The sequence below is a fragment of the Phyllostomus hastatus genome, unplaced genomic scaffold (assembly GCF_019186645.2).
Source record: "Phyllostomus hastatus isolate PE091 unplaced genomic scaffold, TTU_PhHast_1.1 phas_contig_41, whole genome shotgun sequence".
NCBI lineage: Eukaryota > Metazoa > Chordata > Mammalia > Chiroptera > Phyllostomidae > Phyllostomus > Phyllostomus hastatus.
This window is the reverse complement of record NW_025333876.1, coordinates 1848393-1865926: the sequence shown is the minus strand read 5'-3', so window position 1 is coordinate 1865926 and position 17534 is coordinate 1848393. Positions and strand designations below refer to the sequence as shown.

Genomic DNA, 17534 nt, shown 5'->3' with positions numbered 1-17534 from the left:
AAGATTTCTCTTAGTCATCTGTAGATGATCAATAATAATAGTTTTAATGAATGAACTCCCATTTCAGTTTTAAATAGAGTATACTGGGGCTGTGTCTTTGCACCCCCCCAACCTTTTTTAAAAAAAAAATTGACTTCAAAAAAGACAACGTTTTAGATATATTGGCTATATGCTATCCTGCCCAGCAAATCAGTCATGTGTCCCACTGTGTAGATAACTGGACTTAGCTCCTCTGAGTTAGAAGTCAGCTTTGGTCGGCCAAGATGGAGGTATAGATAGATACACTCTGCCTCTGCACAACCAAAAGGAGGATGATAAAAAATAACCAGACCTGCCTGAAAATCAAATTATATGGAAGTCTGACAACCAAGCAATTAAAGAGGAAACATTCATCCAGACAGGTAGGAGGAGCAGAGATGGGAAGCCAGGGTGGAGAGGACTCACAGCAAGGTGGCAGCTGGAGGACCAGGGCAGTCCCACAGTTCTGTGCAGATAAACCAGGAGGAACAACTGGGGAGTGAGATAGACTATGCAACCCAGGGTTCCAGCGTGGGTAAAGAAAGCCTCAAAACCTCTGGCTGTAGATATCTTTGGGGGTTGCAGTGGCAGGAGAAACTCTCAGCCTCACAGAAGAGTTAGTTGGAGAGACCCACCGAGGGGAACCCTGTCCCTCGGAGTCCTCCCAGTCACAGATGAAATGAGTTGTCCTGGACACAATCTGTCTGGTGGGAAAGGGGGTGGTGATTCCCTCTAGTGGAGAATGCCCTGAACCCTTCTCTGAAACAGCTTTTATTGGGGTCGGTATGTGCAAGGCACAGGTGGCAAACACAAGGCCCATGGGCCCAATCCAGCCCTCCACCTTGTTTTATCTGGCCTGGCACATTGTTTCAACTGGTGGCAGCACCGAGCTCTTGCTTGACAGTTAAGGAGTAGTTACATTTATACAGTCTTAAAATTACATTCCTTCCATTGAAGGCAACTGCAAGGCTGATGTGGTCCCTGGTGAAAATGAGTTTGACACCTCTGGTATAGAGATATACAGCATGCATGCATAGCTCATCAATTCAAGTCCAAAGGCTATAGTTACAGAAAACAGATATTATCTACAGATAACAATTGAAGAAACACAGAGATCTGCCTCAGGTCAGGGTCTGTCAGATATGCTGACGCCAAATGGTTGTTAAAGTGTGTTTCATGTGATAAGGAGTTCACTCCTTATGCTTTGAACTTAAACATCTGGTTTATACCAATAGGGCTATACAAAGCAAAGGAAGCTTCAAAGGGTACAATACATTCTTCAGGCCTGATTTCCCAAGGGGACACTCGGCTCATGCCTGCCTCTTGCATTCCTGGTGTTCCAGTCAAGACTTACAGGCTTCTTTCAAGGCCTTGCTTTTGTGGGCCTGCAGTATCTGATACCACACAAAATGGTCCCCCAAAACCCACAGGGTCCTAGAAGGTATACAAACACATGCACTCAGGGAATCAGCACCAGAAGCACCCAATTTGCTTGTGGGTAGCAGGGGAAGTAACTGAAAGCCAGCCGAGAGCCGAGTAAGTAGCACTATTCCCTGTTGGACTCTTGCCCCACATACAGCTCTAAAAACAGTGTCCTGTGTTACCCTGCCCTGGTGAATACCTAAGGCTTCACCCATTACTATGTAAAAGATGTGCCAGAACAAAGAAATATGGCCCAAAAGAAAGAACAGATCAGAGTTCCAGAAAAAATACAACTAAGTGACAAAGAGATAGCCAACCTATCAGATGCACAGTTCAAAACACTGGTAATCAGGATGCTCACAGAAATGGTTGAGTATGGTCACAAATTAGAGGAAGAAGCAAAGGCAATGAAAAGTGAAATACAGGAAAATGTGCAGGGAACCAACAGTGATGGGAAGAAAACTGGGACTCATATCAACAATTTGGAACAGAAGGAAGAAATAAACGTTCAACCAGAACAGAATGAAGAAACAAGAATTAAAAAAATAAAATGAGGAGCAGCTTAGGAACCTCCAGGACAACTTTAAACATTCCAACATCCAAATCATAGGGGTGCCAGAAGGAGAAGAGGAAGAGCAAGAAATTGAAAACTTATTTGGAAAAATAATGAAGGAGAACTTCCCTAATCTGGCAAAAGAAATAGACTTCCAGAAAGTCCAGGAAGCTCAGAGTCCCAAAGAAGTTGGACCCAAGGAAGCACACACCAAGGAACATCATAATTTCATTACCCAAGATTAAAGATAAAGAGAGAATCTTAAAAGCAGGAAGAGAAAAGGAAACAGTTACCTCCCAAGGAGTTCCCATAAGGCTATCAGCTGACTTCTCCAAAGAAACCTTGTAGGCAAGAAGGAGCTGGAAAGAAGTATCTGAAGTCATGAAAGGCAAGGACCTACATCCAAGGTTACTCTATGCAGCAAAGCTATTACTTAGAATGGAATGACAGATAAAGTGCTTGCCAGATAAGGTCAAGTTAAAGGGGTTCATCATCACCAAGCCCTTATTTTATGAAATGTTAAAGGAACTTATCTAAGAAAAAAAAGAAGATCAAAACTATGAACAGTAAAATGACAAGAAACTCACAACTGTCAACAACTGAATCTAAAAAAAACAAAACACACAAAAAAATTAAACAAGTAGAATAGGAACAGCATCATAGAAATGGAGATCACCTAGAGGGTTATCAGTGGTGGAAAGGGGACAATGAGGGAACAGGTACAGGGAATAAGAAGCATAAATGGTTGGTACAAAATAGGTAGGAGGAGGTTAAGAATAGTATGGGAAATAGAGAAACCAAAGAACTTATGTGTACGACCCATGGACATGAACTAAGGGGGGGGGAATAATGGTGGGAAGGGGGATACAGGGCGGAGGGGAATAAAGGACAGAAAATGGGACAACTGTAATAGCATAATCAATAAAATATATTATAAAAGAAATATATAAAGGGACATGTGGTTCAAGGGAGACAGGATAAGTAACAGAAAGCATGGATGGCTTGCAAGGAACTGGACAGTATATGATTGTCTAAAAGTATTCAAATTAAACAATTTTTTAAAATGTGCTGACCAACGAATTAAGGCTGGCTTTAGTTTGCTTACTTGCTTGGTTCCTGAGGTTATCTGGGTATATTTTGTAGCTTACACTCTCGTGAAGGCCCAGTAGAATTCATAGGAGCACAAACTCATCTTTCTCTAGGCACAATCAAGCTTTTTGTAAAATTCAGCCACAGGTCAAAACTGTGTTCTAAGAGCAGATGTGTGGCCTTATAGCCAAATCTTATCTTCAACTGCATGATACATGATTTACAAGAAAAACCCAGAGTAGCACCCAGCACACAGAAGAATCTTTTTATTGTGCCTCGCTGATTAACCTTAGGCTGAAGAGACAAGGCATTGTCAGGTTGTACAATTAGGTTCTATGATATCACCTGCTAATTTAGATGGCTGTTGCACTATGCACAACTCCAGATAATTCTATCAGAAATTCACTTTTAAAAGGCCTTGTTTTTACATAAACTTATGTATAGAACTGTTGGCCTTCAGCGTAGATGGAGGCAGAGCTTAAATTCTGGCACATCAGACCTGTGTGCTGGAACAGAATAGCAAGTGGGGAGGATGGGATGACAATAGACATTCATCCAAATAGGCAAGACAAGACCCAGGAGCATGGTGACAGTGGTAGGAGGCCCAGGCAGGCCCTGGAAGTCTAAGAGATATGAAATACAGCAAGTAAAATTCAGGCAGGTGACACTTCCAAGTCTAGGAAGGGAAACAGGAGGAAGCACCCACATACCTGAATGTGTAATGACAAGGAAGATCATGGTCACTGGCTTGGGTATCAGGCAGAGAAGCTGGGCCCGAACTTACATGCAGGCAGGTGCCTGAAGAACCAAACCAGCTACAATGAGGCTCAGCTATATTCTATTTGCAATTTTGTTTCTCCAAGAACGCTTATAATTCACGAAACAGAATTCATGTAGGAGAAATCTACTTTCCACCTAAAGTTTTCTTTGAATGCTTTGAATATTTTGAACTTGTAAGGTAAGGCATATCTGATTTTAAAGGCTTGTCTGAATTGATTTCCTCAGCCCCACTGAAATGGGGGAACCCGGAAAATCACCCCATCACTACATTTCACCAATAGAAAAAATATCACAAGCTTTCCAATACAATGATTTATGAAGTTATTATACTCACTTGGCCCACTTTCTCAAATAGGGCAAAATAAAGCTGAGCTGCTTGACATGAACAGGGTACAATGAATTGTACAAAAGCAGAAAAGAGGAACTGTATTATTAGCTAACACGGCTTAAATATTTCTCACGGGACATTTTTCTCACTTGAGAGACTTCTTGTCTTGGTAACATCATCACCATTGCTGGGTTGCTGTCTTCCCTATTTTGCAACTCAACTTTCAGAAGGAATATATTTAGAAACTATATTTATACACATATTCTAAATTTATGGCCAACAGGCAGTGACGAAGGAAGTTTAACCCCCCTACCCCCCGACCCCGTCACCAATATTAACCTTCTTCTTAATTCGAAGAGCTAAACATAGTTTCTACTTCGTCTTTTTCACTTTTATGCAATTAGCCTTTCGTTAAGTTAGGGAGTTTTGACGCAGGGGACTTACCCAATATATGTAAAAAGAAACAAATCATTTTATATTTTAAGTGCTTGGGACGTTGGATTACCTGGGTTATTTTAACTGTACAGAGGCAAGTTTCCTACCATCCCACTCAGAATCATCCAGATCACCTCCCCATTTCCTGTTTCAGCAGTGAGAAATAGCTGTCCTTGCGCTCTCGGGGATTGCCGGTCAGTCCCTTCCGGGATTTGCTGTGTCGCCCCTGTAGCCATCTCAGCGAACCGCACCTCCCCAGGAGCCCCTCGAAGCTCAAGATCGGACTGAAGCGCACCCTCTAGGACCGTGAGGGACGCCGGCAGGAGGCGGTGCCTGGCAGAGCATCTGGCAAGGCCAGCTCCGGAGTTCCGGGGCAGGCACGCACCAAGAGGGAGAGGCGTGCGCAAGTGGGGGGGGGGCGTGGCTGCGCGCGGGGCGGTACGGGCGCGCGGCAGTGGGCGGGGAGCGCCGCTGGGCCGTGAAGCTGCCGGGCAGGCCGGGCTTTAGGGCCGCGGCGGAGCCCGCTCCCCAGCGCGCTGGGCGGGGTGTGTGGAGGACCGCTGCGCGGGCCGGCGCGGGCCGGGAGGCAGCGGCTGCGCCCTGCGCCGGGGAGGAGCCGGAGGCAGGCGGGCGGGTGGCCAGCGGGCGGGGGCTGGGACCCAAGGTAGGGAGTGTCGGAGCGCCAGCGGCGACGACGGCAGCGGCGGCAGAACCGCCTCGGTGCGTGGGTCCTTGGCGACTCGGGTTCCGCCCGCGGGCTGCGGTGTGAGCGGGCGCCCGGCTCCCTTTCTACTCTGCCCGCCGCCGCTGCCGCTGTGATTGGGTGGAAGATGGCGCTGGGCGGATGGAAATCCTAATGACAGTCTCCAAATTCGCCTCCATCTGTACCATGGTAGGTGCGGCAGGAGGACGGCCGGGGCGGCCCGGAACCCCTGGGGCAGGAGGCCGGCTGACCCGTAGCGGTCCCTGCCCCTCACTCTGGCAGTCTGTGGGGCCTGGGCGGGGGCGGTTGGACGGCTGCGGGCTGAGAGCGCGGCGATTAGCGGCCCCCGGGGACGGGGAGGCGGCTGGCGATCCGTGAGGGCGCGAGGGTGACCAAAGAGAGGGCTACCGTGCGGGTTTTGGCTGCGGGTGGGCCCCGGTGTTCGGCGCCCCGGGATCTACTGCTGAAGTCTTATTGCGGTGCGGGGCTGAGCTGCGGGCGCGTCCAGGTTGTGGGTGCGCGGGCTGGAGCGTAGCTCCGGCCCGACTAGGAGATGGAAGGACACGGGGCGGTGCGCAGCGTTTCCGTCGGGCGGTGCGTGGAGCCGGGAGGTGGCTCTGGGCGGCGGTGGGGGTCCGACGGCTGGAAGGCACGGTATCATTCCTGCTCCGGAGAGAACGGAAGTCTAGTGCAGGATCCCTCTCTGCCCCTTTGGCGAGGCCGAGTTCCCCACCCGCTGCTTCGGGGAAAGGGGTGTGTGTGAAGGTGGAAACTTTAAATAAGTGAGGTGGAAATTTTTCTCATTTCTACTCTTTCTGAGAAAAACGAGCTTTTCTTTTCCAACCACGTGTCCAGGTGGCAGTCTAGTCTTTGGGAATCCACGTTAATGTTGCAAACAGCTTAAGCTTCCCTGTCACTTGTTTACTTGAGTATACTAGGCACATCTGTGTGTGGCTTGAAATATTTCTGTGCAGCAACTGACTGCAAGGGTTATGGTCTGTGTTTTACTGGCGTTTCTAAATAGACTTTAAGGGCAGAGTGCTAATACCTGTTGAAAAGTACCGAATGGAGCAAAATGTGGGTGCGTGTAAGTCTTGGTGATTTGTGCTTAGCCAGGAGGACCACGGTTTTCCACACGATGTGGTAGATTCTTTTCATTAGCTCATTATGAGCTTACATATGAGGATAATAATTATGGGCCATCATAGAAAAAAGTTATGCTTTGCACAATGGGCCTAGTGATTTATGTTTTTAAAGACTTTGACAATCTTTTCTTCTGTTTTGTCTTACTAGCCTTTCTTTAAGCAATCTGCGATTTAAGGGTGGTACATTTTATATACTTTTTTAAAGGAATGGTAAATTAGATCCTCAAGATGTAACTGCATGTTGATGAACAGTACTAAAAAATGGCTGAAATCAAGTGGGATTAAAATCTACAGCAGCGATTTTTAACCTTTTTCATTTCATGGCACACATAAACTAATTACTAAAATTCCATGGCACACCAAAATATGTGTTTTTTGCCGACATGACCAAAAATAGGTATAATTTTGATTCATTCACACCAGAAGGCTATTGTTGTGTTGGCTGCTTTCATTTTGTAAATTTGACAGTCTAAGGGAAAAGAGGTCACTGCCCCTGACTAAATAGTTAGATGTTCCTTTAAATATTCTTGTGGCACAGTGGTGTGCCATGGCACACCAATTGAAAATCGCTGATCTACAGGATTAAAGAAATCATACTGAATAATGAATCACTGGAGAATTTATTTCCCCAAATAGATGTTTTTCCCTCTCACAATTTACATTTTAGGAAGCGCTGATATTAAAGAAACTATACTAAAATGATTTCTGAGGACCATTTGGATTATTTTTTGATATTCTAGTTACTCTATTTCAAAAGGAATCTAATAAGTCTTTGAAATTGATAGATAATCTTAAGAGATTGCTGAGCTACACAGATTGTTGGGTCAGAGTTCATTGTCAAAGTGTAGTGCTTCAGAAGTGATGTGTTACTACTCTACTAACTAGTCATTCACTCAGGTATATCAGGTATACATTCGGCACCTATTAAAGGCTATCATGCCTTTATAGATACTGTGCTGAGTGCTGAGGATACAGCAGTGATCAAGACAATCCCTGCTGTCATGGTGTTTACATTGTAGTTGAAGGAGACAAACTATTCAAATGAACATGGTAATGTAAAATATGCTATAATCGGATTAGGAACATGAGGCACAGAGATTTGCCAAGTCAAACATGAGTAAGAGGGATTCTGATCTCAAGAACGTTAGACCCCAAAGCTCTTGCCTAGGTCTTCCACTCTGGGGCATTAATTGCATGTGGGATGTGTGTGAGTACATTGTTGGCAAATACAGAAATACCAGTGGTTGGTCAAATAAGAGTGTTGTAAAAATAGTGTTAAAATTGTGTCTATATTTATATTTGAATAAATTCTGATGTGCTTCCAACGTAATGCTGAATATCTCAAAGTAACCTGAAATTTTATCCTTTAAAGAAAACCTACCTTCTGAGAATTACAAAATTAACAATCAAGAAAAGCAAAGATATTTTCCTCTGTGCCTTTGTAGATGCTATGTTTCTAGGCTTTGGACGCTCCTCCTCCCACCTTGTCTAGCAAGTTCATGCCTGTCTGTCAAGCATGTAGCCTTACTTGAATAATCCTATCCCTGTCCATCCCCATCGTCTGTCCACCTCATAATTTCACTGCATTTTTGTAATCTCAGTAGCACTTCCCATGTGTACTGTGTACTGCCTTTTCTCCTCATCTGCTTTTTAGATGGCGAAGGTACGAGGTGAGGGACTGTCATTTATTTCTGCATTTTGGTGGAGCACTAACGTCTCTACGTTACAGTAAAACAGTTTGGTTAAATGTGGGTGAGATTGGAGGTGTGTGTGGTGTCCTGGGGAGAAGAGGGGCTGGATCTAAAGAGCATGATGGTTCTCAGAATTAGCAGCTGTGGAAACATTTATGAGTTGGATTTTATTTTATAAATAATGAAATTTATGTATTTTTTCATTTGTCAACATAAGGTACCTGGGCAGATCGACAGTACCTTAATTGGGGTAAATAACTGTGTTAAAAGCATATCTTTCCGTTATATCATATTGTAGATCACTATTGTTTTGCTTACATGTGAAAATTAGTAGTGTGTTTAAGTTAGCCTGACCCAAATGAGAGATTATGTTTAAATTTCACAGAAAAAATTTGCAAAGGTATCTCTAGAAGTGCCACTTCTTATTTTTACATGACATTTTCAATATCATACAGTGTTTGTTTTTGCCTCTGAAGTAGCTTCAGAGTTCAGGGCCTGGCACAGAGTAGCTGCCTGGTGCTTAATATTACACTTCATAATGATGAAATAGTGGAAAAAGTGGCCAGAAACATGAAGAGAAGCCTGTGTTTTGAAATTGAGGTGTAAGTTATAAAGCCATCTTGGGGGTCCTCGGACTGGAGAGAGATAGCGTGGGTCTTGGCTGTTGCGTGGAGGCAGGCACTGCTGTTGTCTGGGCTTCGCAAGTGTCCGCCAGCCCCCTCTGTGATTATTTGTGGTTTCTTCCTGTGCGGGTTGTAGGAGTCCTGGTTGGGAAGGGATTGTTGGGGAGAGGACTGGATAAGGGAGAAGCTGTTTGCCTGGGATGGTAGGTGGGTCATGGGGTGGCACTGGCCTAGCAGCTTGCCCACCTTCCGTCGTAGGGGTGACATAGATCTGTTAGAACTCAGTGTCAGCGAGGCCAACGCCACAAGTTAGCTGCCAAGTGGGTCTGACAGGTTTACCTCGAACACGCCTGTATTGAGCACAGCACCCTGCCTGTGGTAAACTTTGAACTGCTTATGGGAGGAAAGCCACAGGTGAAGCTGGCTATTGTCCTCTTTCCATTCTCAGTAAGAACACGGTGTGTGTGGGGTTAAAGTGCTCCAGAAAGAAAGTAAACGGAGGAAAAACCTTTTATTTAGGGGGATGGTTTGATAGCTTACTTTTCAGTAGTCAGTATTATGTTAGATAGTAAAATTCCTTGTGCTGTCTCGAGAAATAGGGTAGATGAATTTTTGTTAGTAAAATATTTAATTTTTATTAGTAAAATAGTGCTTCAGTGATAGGAACAGAGTTGTCATTTGTTTCACCAATTTTTGCTGTTTTTACTGTAAATGTTAAGACTCAAAAATAAGGAGTCTTCTATCATATGTAAATGTTGGTTAAATACTGATAAGGAATGTTTGAGCATGTATTAGAGGAGGCTTGGTGAGGACATTTAGTGTAAGTATTATTAAAGTTTTATTTAAGCTTGCGATCTTTTGAATTTGGTTAAATACATTTTGGACATTAAAAATAATACATTCTTGTAGAAAATTTGGGAAATCTATTAAAGAGTTTGGAAGTTCTTAAGGAAGCAAGAAGAAAATATTTTATTTTTCAGAGCATATTTTGTCTTTTCAGAAGGAACTTCATTGTGCTTATACCCTAGATAAAATTTTGCTGTTTAGCTTGCCCCAGAAATGATTGTCTTGTTAGTTTTAAAATTTGTACAAGTTCAGAATTAGCATGGAGAGTTGAATGTTGTAAAATGATGTTACAGCAGGATTGTTGGCCCAGTAAGGTACAGTGATAGGCTGCTGCGTCCTTGACAAGTTAATTTATGATTACTAGAGGATAGAGTTATATAGGCAGTAAAAATGGAATTTTATGAGATGGTGGGATTATTCTAATCTAAACGTATTCGTTATTGCAAATAAAGGTAAGACCATTGGGATTTGAAACTTTTAATATGCTTAAAAAGTTCAGGTTTAAATACCATGTTTAGCTGTGTGCAATGTGTAAAAATACTCTGGTATTATTTTATATTATATGGTTTTGCTTACCTGCTGGTATTTTCTCCTTCCACCCTGGCTAATCTTTTTATAATAGATTTTAAAGTAAGTTAATCATATACTCTACCTTGAACCGTGGGGCCAGTTTCAGTCAGACTTTATCATAACATGTGTTGTTGTTTTGTTTAATTCTAGGCTTTTGACCAAGTCCCCAGAGATTGAGCCCACCTCCTTTTAGTCACTTAAAAGCTCTTTCTTCCTTACAGTCATATTTATTCTAGCTCTCCTGACACTTTTACTGTCTCAGGAGATTATTGAAGCATTTGTTTACTTAGCATTAATTCCTCTCCAGAGATCTTCATTTTTCAGATTTAAATAATTTAATTTGGTTTTTATTTCTCTTTTAGTAGCTCAGTTTCAAAAACATTATGTAGTATTTCATGTATCCTACACCTTGGTTTGTTAAAAAGAGCAGTTGGACCAGAAGATAAATTCTAGTCCAGGTTTTGACTTTTAGATCTGTATGGGAAAGTCTCATAAAACTTTGAGCTGATTTTTTAAATTTGTAAAATGAAAGGGTTGGACAAGATACTTGAGTCAATATTCTTTGTATGTTTGTTTCCTTTTGGATCTAAAACAATATTCTATGATGCTTTGCGAGTTTGCTGAGAGTTTACTGATGGTTGTTGATACCATCATGATTTTGGGAGCTCTGATCATGTTTTAGGTACCATGAGGAGCATGGAGTTAGGCATAGTAAAGTGTGAATTATGCCTACTTCCCAGTTTTCTTTTTAGTGTTCCTGAATTTATGGAAAGTTACAGTTGGAAGTAAATATATTATTCCTCCTTTAAAAGCATTCAGTGGAGGTTAGCAATATGATCATTTTATTTATTAACAGGCTAAAGTCACAGAGCTGTTTACTCATTTTTGACACTTTCTTTTCTGATAACATTAAAAAAATATTTGAATTGGTGCCCTTTTTACATTCCACATCTCCCTAGCTGTGTGTGTGATCTTGGACAAGTTACTTCTCTGGGTCATGGTTTCTTGTTTATAAAATGGGGATTAAATAGTATCTGGTGCAGAGGGTTGCGGAGTAGTCCCTGGTAATCACTCTGTAGCAGTGGTTGGTGGTGGTGGTGGTTATTAATATTATTATTGTTCGAAAGTGATTCGCTTCCCTCACTGTGGTAAAAAGGACTTATTGGCACTAATTATTGTTAGCTCAATAAATACTAGTAGCCAAAATTGGAATTTGTGTATTATGAAATGCAGTTATTTCAGTTCATTTTCATTATAAGAAACTAGTTTATTAGTAGTATATACCTCTGAGAAAACACAAATATACTTTGAATTTAAATGAATTAGAGTACAATATAAATTATGAATATAGATTGTGTTTTCTCTGTTTTGAATAGTTTGTAGGAAGACATTTTATTCCTTGTGTCTGGGAGTAAAAGTGGTCTGATTTGTGATATTCTTAAACATGTTTTACAAGTTTAGATTAAGTTAGGAATGCTGCTTTTAAAATAAAATCTTACTGTATTTGTTTTAGTAAAGCACAGTGACTTACTGTGTTAGAATGAGGTATATGTGTGTTAAAAGTCAGCTTCAGGCCGTATTTCCTTTCAGAATTTCCTATTGTTTACGGGGGCCATACTATTGCACTTAATTTCCTTTTGCCTCTGTCCTTTACTCTTGATGGCCTACAGTGATGTTACCCACCTTTTTTTAGACATTTTGTCTAAAACCTGTTCTCGCCCCATCTCATAGGCTGGAAGAGGATTCTTTAAGTATCTGCAATGTACTTTAAGGTATTGGAAGAAAAGGGTAAATGCTGATATTATGAAGAGTTTTGGCCTGCTGAATTGAAAACTCAGTCAGACCCAGTATTGCTGAAAATACCTGTGTATAAGACTTGATCATTTAAAATCTTGTGCAGAAAATTTGTATTATAAGGAGATCAGAGAGTTTATATGCATAATTTATTTTGGAAGAAAACTATTAAATCTTTGACTATTTTCACAGAAGTACCCAGTCAAGAATTTTGTGATAGTATAAAGTACAAAATATTTAATAGAGAACATGATGGAGTGAGGCTCTGTAGCTCCTCATACTTCTGTGTGGTCACTGGCTGTGTTTTCCTGTTGCTTCACTATAAGAAAGACCATTAGCTTTTTCTAAAAACTGTGTGGTGTCTACAGGGCGATGTGTAAGCTTGCTTTGGATCTCTGTAGTAATCCACATGTCTAAAGCTGCAAGCTGATAGAAGTGAATTTGCAGCTTAAAGTAAGAAGTGATGTTTATTTCAGTGATAACTGACAAATATTCTTATTGAACCATTTCCTGGACCTGGACATTTCCTACTTGCGAATAGCGGCCTCAGTCATAGTATTTTTAGTGGTGTCTGAGTATTGTTGCCTTGGGTTTTATTTTTGTGCCCTAATGAGCCTTGTGCATGATAGCGAAGAACTTTTTTTCATGAGATGACAGGTATGAATTTTTTTTAAGCTAAGTGACTTTTTTTTTGTGAAGAGTGTCTTTTCTTCAGTAAGTACTTTCTGGAAGTATTAATGGAGCCCGATACGGTGTATGTGGGTTGTGAGAATATAGAGATGACTATGATAAGCTCTGGTGTTACAGAGCTCCCTGTTTTGCAGGACCCGTATAGGATATAGTTGTGCTGAGAATGTAATCCAATCCTCTTGGCCCCCAGGCAGCCAGGATGTGTCTGGGTTGACCAGAGACCCCTGACTAGTCACATCCAGGTGTGAAGAGTCTTACCTGTATATTCTTGTGAGCTCTACATGCTGAGAAAAAGGTTGAGAAGGAGGATAGACATGAAACAAATGAGTGTGATGAGATGGCTTTCTTCCTGCTGGTGTAAGTAGTAAGTGTAGGTGAAAGAGAAAGTGGCTATTTCTTTGGGAGAATGAAAAGGGTTTCCAGGAAAAAAAAAACTACATGGAAGAGATTTAAACTTGTGAAATGAAGTCATCTATCGTATAGACAGGAAGGGATTGAATTCCAAATATGAGCAAAGATGTTAAATTGTGGGATCATGTGTTATTTTAGGTTCTATGGCTGGTTTATCATGGAAGATGTCTTGGGAGAAATAGGCTGCAGAAGAGGATGGGGCCAGATGTGGAAGTCCCAGGAAAGTTTACAAACCATTGACTCTGATTAACATATCAATAAAATGGGTATTTAGCTATAGGAAATGTAAGTTCAGAGGAAGGCTGTGGGGATAAAGAAATAATGGAATTGCTAAAAATATGTTGGTAAATTTCATTACATGGATGGTTAAAAAGTTGCTTGTGTTTTTGAAAAAAAGATAAAGTGATGACAATAACAAGATGGGGTAGGGTAGAAGGGGTATTCATTGGGTAGTTAGAACCTGTTAAAGGCCTTGTCTTCCCAAAACCCTAATATCAGAAAGTTTGAAGTTATATATACATGTTAAAAATTAAGGGTAAATTTATACCTGCACAGGAAATGAATATTTTTGCTTCCAAACTAGCAGAAACTTAATCGTTCAGACTTTGAGGGCAGGAAAATTGGAAAAGCAAGATGAAAAAGGAAAGGATAAAATAGAAAACCAAAATAAAGTGGAATAAATAAGCTGTATTTCATTAATTACAATCAATCTGAATGGATCAAATTTATCCATATTGTATTAGTGAAACTATCAGATTGTATAAAAAAACAAAATATTGCTTAACAAGTAACCTGCCTAAAATGAAAGGGCACGCTATATAACAATAACACAATACTAGTATCACACCTAAGAAAACTGAAAATACTATCTAGGTTGCTATTTGAGATACTTCAAAGTCATTTAGTCCTTTTTCGTTAGTGTCATACTCTTTTTCTCATGTCTGTCACCTCTTTGATCCATTGAGAACTGGAAGAGCTCAGGTAATATTAGCCCCACTTTCACAGATTTGGGGGAAAAAAAGCTTCAGGCCATCCCTCACATCCACCAGGGACAAGGTACAGATTTCTTTACTCCCAAATTCATGATGACATCTACAAGCCAATATATTATAGCTTTTATTTTTAGACGAAATGGTTTTCCTTCCATTTTAAACAAGAATTTGGACTTTTTTTTTTTTTTTTGGTTTCTAACTTTTAAGCTTTCTGTATGGCTTTGAGTTCCACTTCACTTATAATTATTTGGGTTTGTTTTTTTAATATTTTATTTATTTATTTTTAGACATAGGGGAAGGGAGGGAGAAAGAGAGGGAGAGAAACATCAATGTTTGGTTGACTCGCACACCTCACACCCCACACTGGGGAACTTGGCCTGCAACCCAGGCATGTGCCCCAACTGGGAATTGCACCGGTGACCCTTTGGTTCACAGGTCAGCGCTCAATCCACTGAGCTACACCAGCCAGGGATATTTGTTTTTGGATAAACCAGGTACCTGATTTCTAATGTGAAATGAAGTAATAATTTCTCCATTAGATGAAATGAAAGGATACACGTGAAAGGCATGTGGACTGTATATATAAATTAAAGCCATTCTTACCAATTATTATTTGGCAGGACTCATTAGGAAAGGATAAAAGGTACAATTGGGCGTTACGACAGGACTCACAAGTTACCTGTGACAAAGTGTGGACATTTCAAGGTTTACAAATGAGTATTTTAGTGATCCTGGTCTTAGGATGCCCAGCTAATCAATGAAACAAAGTTTTAGGTTACTCTTAAAAAAAAAAAATCTAATGTGTTGGGAATTTATGGCTCATGGAACTTTTTTTTTCTAATAAGATATCTGTGGGTTTGGTTCTCTTATCGACATAAAATTCTTGGTTAAATTGTGCTGTGAGGGAGCACTGATGTCAGCAAACTTCCTATAATTCCCTTTTAGTAACTTTTTTTAAAGGTCTAAAATTATAGTGAGTAAATGGTGTTAATTTCTGTGGTATTGGTCTACCTGGAGAACGTTTGTAATTCTTTCAAATGAGAATTATCTGGGTATGAAGTAAGCAGTGTAGTCAGTTCTAGGGGCAAGGAAAAAATAAAAAGATTTTTGTTCTTTGGAATGCAAAATGTGTTTATAATGTGAGATCCTGTAGACAAAAACATTTGTTCTGCTTTGTATGTGCATGTCTCAGTCTAAAAAAAATCTAGCCATTATATCTTTGAAGAAATTGTTATCTTTTTTTTCCTCCTAGAATTTTGTTTCACTTTGTTTTTTCCCCTGATGTTAGAAAGATTCCATGGGGTTTAATTTGCTTTATGAAGATACATGCCAGACAGTTAAGGTGGTATGTTGGGCGTAGCAATTGGTACACTGAAGTTTGCTGAAGAAGATGTATCTTGATGTAGTATAGGAAGGGTGTTCTTCTTTCTGTAAAACAGGATACAATGTTTAGAAGATGTCACTCTCATAGTCTTAATTAAATGAAGGAGCTTTGGTTTATCCAGGAACAGGTGAGGAATAGAAATAGTGTTTTCACTGTTTATTATTTGATGGACCTAAGGGTATAACATTAATGATTTCCTCAGACTGATGGTACTCAGAGTTATTTATTTCAAGTTGAACAAAAATTGGGAAAATTTTGAAATTTGTTAAAGCCTCAAAAGTAGATATAATTGATCAAAAACAAAACCAAAATTATACTGTGCTTTGATCCTGCTAGGCAAATTTATTATTTTTGTTGTCATTATTTGCATGTGTTTCTTAAAAAGAGTTCACTTTTTTTATTTTTTAGCGGTTTCATTGGCAAGTAATAAATAGTTTCATTTGTCTGAACTGCATTTTTTTTTTAATTGAGGAGGTTTACACCTGCCTCACTGGGAGCCCAACTTAATGAAGATGTGCTGTGTTCCTCTACCTGATTGAAGCAGTTGCTGTGACTTTGACAAACATCTTTGCAAATGCAAAACTGAAAGGAAGCAACTTTCAATGTCTGATTGTTTCTTATAAAAATCAAGCCTACCTTGATAACCATACTGATAACCGTATGTGGGTGTTTGCATCATTTTCTGATTTAAAGACATTAAAATAATACAAGTGCTACCTGTCACCGTTTCTTGTCAGTTTGTAGTTTTACTACTTCTGCTCTCTAAAGACACTGTGGTTGCCTTTGCTCAGGTCACTGCTCCTTCCTGGCTTTCTTTGGTCCTGACCTTTGGGTAGTTTTTACTTCCTTGCATCCTTAAAGCTTCTTTCTGCTTGTTGCACTTTTTCATCCCAGACATTAGTTGCTTTAATTCCCCTCTGTCTTTTTTCACTCCTATGACCAAGTTGTAGTTATCACACCATTTTAATACTGAGAGCCTGGCTTTGTTGTGATGTTTTTGCTTTTCTCTGTTAGGACGTCTTGGGCTGTCTTAGCAGAGTGTGTACAGTTGAATGTGACTTCTGTCATTTTCAGCTTCCCTAAGAAACTGACAAGGAGAGCTAACAACGTTTATTGAATGCCTACTTTGTGCTGTTGCTAGGTACTTCACAAATTGAAATCTCAAAAATGAAGGCATAGAAGGGTTTGGAGTTAGGTAAGATGATAAACGTAGAGTGGATTATTAAAGAAAATTCAGATATTTGGTTGACTTTGAAGTTAACAAGGCCCTCTGTGTTATGTGGTACTGGAACAAAGAGAAGGCTGGACTGAATAGGTGTGGCCCAGTGGAGAGATGAAATTCAGTGATGGAACATTTGTAAAACCTCCAGAATTGTGTCTTATAGACATGATGTGGTGAGTAAACGTTGCATTCTTTTCCTTCTCTCATTTTTGGGCACCGTCTCTTAAATGTAATGACATGGTCACTGTTAGGAGTGCAGTGGTAGATGTGCTTTCGTACGTAGTTCAGTAATTAATGAATTGTTTTGAACTATCAAATTGAGGAATTTAAAAGTGAATTAAACCACTCAGGTTTAACTGTGTGTATTGTTAAAGAATAATATGATATCTGGCTATCTTTTGGAAACAGTTTCTTTTGATTCCACATTTTTAAAAAGTTAAAAAAAATAAACCATTTAGTTTTTAGAAATACAAAATTATGTGAAGAAAAATCTACTACAAAAAATTTTCAAGAATGAATTACTTGTAAGAGTGTGTGTATGTGCGTTTGTGTGGTTAGACATTTCTTGTGCATAATGAAAACACAGTATTGTGGGTTTGTTATTCCCCATACCCCTAAATAAAATTGCAAGATTTATTTGCAACTTACTCTTTCACTTGATATGTAAAGAACATTTTCCTTTGTTTTTATGCTCCTTCATTCTAGGTCAGACTGTGCTCATTTTCATTCTCCATTATCTTTGGTCTCTTATCATGTTAGAAAGGTTTGGTTATGCAATATTGTTTGTATTATACATTTTTATTTTCTTAACATCAATTGTATTAGTTTCTTAAGGCTG

The 17534-nt window shown here is 40.2% G+C and overlaps 1 protein-coding gene and 1 pseudogene across 2 annotated transcripts in view; one reads left to right on the top strand and one right to left on the bottom strand.

Moving 5' to 3' along the window:
- LOC123822676 overlaps window positions 1-4983 on the bottom strand; it is a 31905-nt pseudogene extending 26922 nt beyond the window's left edge.
- A 200-nt stretch (window positions 4984-5183) lies between these two features.
- Window positions 5184-17534, top strand: part of USP12 (ubiquitin specific peptidase 12) — a 96294-nt gene continuing 83943 nt past the window's right edge. Inside the window, exon 1 of one of the 2 annotated variants that reach the window (XM_045844822.1) lies at window positions 5184-5517. In XM_045844822.1, coding sequence (XP_045700778.1) covers window positions 5470-5517 — 48 coding nt within the window. In that variant the 5' untranslated portion in view covers window positions 5184-5469. The remainder of the gene's footprint in view (window positions 5518-17534) is intronic. The other variant, XM_045844824.1, reaches the window with a different exon arrangement.